The sequence below is a fragment of the Heterodontus francisci genome, unplaced genomic scaffold (assembly GCF_036365525.1).
Source record: "Heterodontus francisci isolate sHetFra1 unplaced genomic scaffold, sHetFra1.hap1 HAP1_SCAFFOLD_571, whole genome shotgun sequence".
Taxonomy (NCBI): Eukaryota; Metazoa; Chordata; class Chondrichthyes; order Heterodontiformes; family Heterodontidae; genus Heterodontus; species Heterodontus francisci.
The window spans coordinates 56,790-58,497 of record NW_027141237.1 but is presented as its reverse complement, the minus strand read 5'-3'; the positions used below and the strand labels follow the sequence as shown (position 1 = coordinate 58,497).

The following is a 1,708-nucleotide window of genomic DNA, read 5'->3' as shown; positions in this document are numbered from 1 at the left end:
TAAGAGGTAACTGTGTTATGCAACTTTTACGAGCACAGCCTATTATTTCCTCCTGAGAACCTTCTAAGATGTCTAAGTCAACACCACAGTACAATCAACCAATACCATTCTTAAACATTTCTTACCACTGAGTTATAGTGAGGTTGTTTTAATCGAGTCAGTTTTGTAGGACACATCAAGAGACTACAGAGGCAGCGAATATAAAACGTCAATGAACAAAACTACTCCCAGTGTAATATATCTACAATCGACCGGCCCTTCCGTCCATTTGAGAAACCGTATGACTGCAAGAAATGGCGAGCTGAACACTCAAATGAGGAGATCCAATATCTCTCCATCATTTCACCAATTTGACTATCAGTGTCAGTGGGAATTTCACCGCTCTCTTCAAATCCTCCCTGAATTTCTTCTGGGTCACGACATAAATGCAAGTGTTTGTACAGCAGCTCAAAAGGAGAAGCATATGGCCGGATTCTTGAAGGATAAAGACAGGATCGTTGTAACCTGTATAGACATAAGTGGTTGTGATTCGGTAGTATAGGTGATGTGCGGTGTATGTCGCCCATAACATGATGAAACTTCCGGATATAGCGAAGAGTAAAATGATGGACTTTTTTCGGTTCTCCAACTCAGAATCAATGTTATTTCCAGCAGTGCCGCTGCCCCTCAATGCCCGTCGAACTCTACTGGAGGCTAATATATGTCGTACTGTCAACAGGTTGAACAGTAAAATTAGAACAATTGCAAGACACGGTGTTAAAATGTGATTAGTCCAGGAAAATGCTATCCACGGGGTTAGAGTATAGAAGTTGGGTTTGATGCCGCAGTACATTGGCACGTTGTTAATAAAATACACTGGCTCAAATACAAAGTACCAGGGGATATTTTGCAAACAGCTCAGTGCAAACACCGTGCCTACAATCGCAGCTGCCATTCTCTTGGTGCAGAATCTCCCTTTGAGCTTCTGGCAACAGATGGCGACATATCGATCAAAGGTGAAAGCGACTGTTAACCAGACAGAACAGTTTCTGGATGCATAAACCAGGACTGTTTTCAGACGGCACACAGGAGTAATGGACAAGGTGCTAACTGGGAAGTAAATGCCAATGACACGGTTCAATATCACACCGGTGATAACGACCAGTAGATCCACTGCAGCCATGGCCACCAGATACTGGGTGATGCATTCTGAGAGACCGCACTTCCCACGGCGCAGGACCACAATTGCCATTATATTAACTGTAAAAAAACAGGTAATGCATCGACTAATATTATTCTGCATTCATTTCCATCAGGCACCCGATGCCATCTTTTATCCAACTGCTGCTTAGGTTAGTTCCAAAATAAGGTAAGTAATAATTCAAACGTGTATTTTAAAAAACAAACTCAACCTCGGTGACTGTGAAAGGTAAAATAATATTTAAAATGTAATTAATGGGCTGGGGTGGATTAATGAAATGAAACTTATTGAAATAGAGGTGGAAAATTAGAAATGGAGCAGCGACGATTTTCAGACAGACCACCCGCAATGTTTTATGAACAAAAATAGAAATGAAAATCGTGTTGCTTCTACAAGGAGCTGTTGGTCTAGAATGTCATTACATTCCCAATGACCAGTCGGAAATGTACAATGTTGTGGTGAGTTAACTGAACTCTGCTTTAGAGAGAATCTAAACGCCATGGAGCGGGTGCCGAAGAAATCCAGGAA

At 41.7% G+C, this 1,708-nt stretch overlaps 1 protein-coding gene across 1 annotated transcript; it reads right to left on the bottom strand.

Moving 5' to 3' along the window:
• Positions 1 to 337: 337 nt before the first annotated feature.
• Positions 338 to 1,231, bottom strand: LOC137362510 (probable G-protein coupled receptor 139). The gene has a single exon (XM_068026901.1). It carries the CDS (start codon positions 1,229 to 1,231, stop codon positions 338 to 340), a length of 894 nt encoding a protein of 297 aa, XP_067883002.1.
• Between the last annotated feature and the right edge of the window lie 477 nt (positions 1,232 to 1,708).

Coding starts and splice junctions, on each gene's coding strand:
- LOC137362510 (XM_068026901.1), bottom strand. CDS start 1,231: ATGGCAATTGTGGTCCTGCGCCGTGGGAAGTGCGGTCTCTCAGAATGC.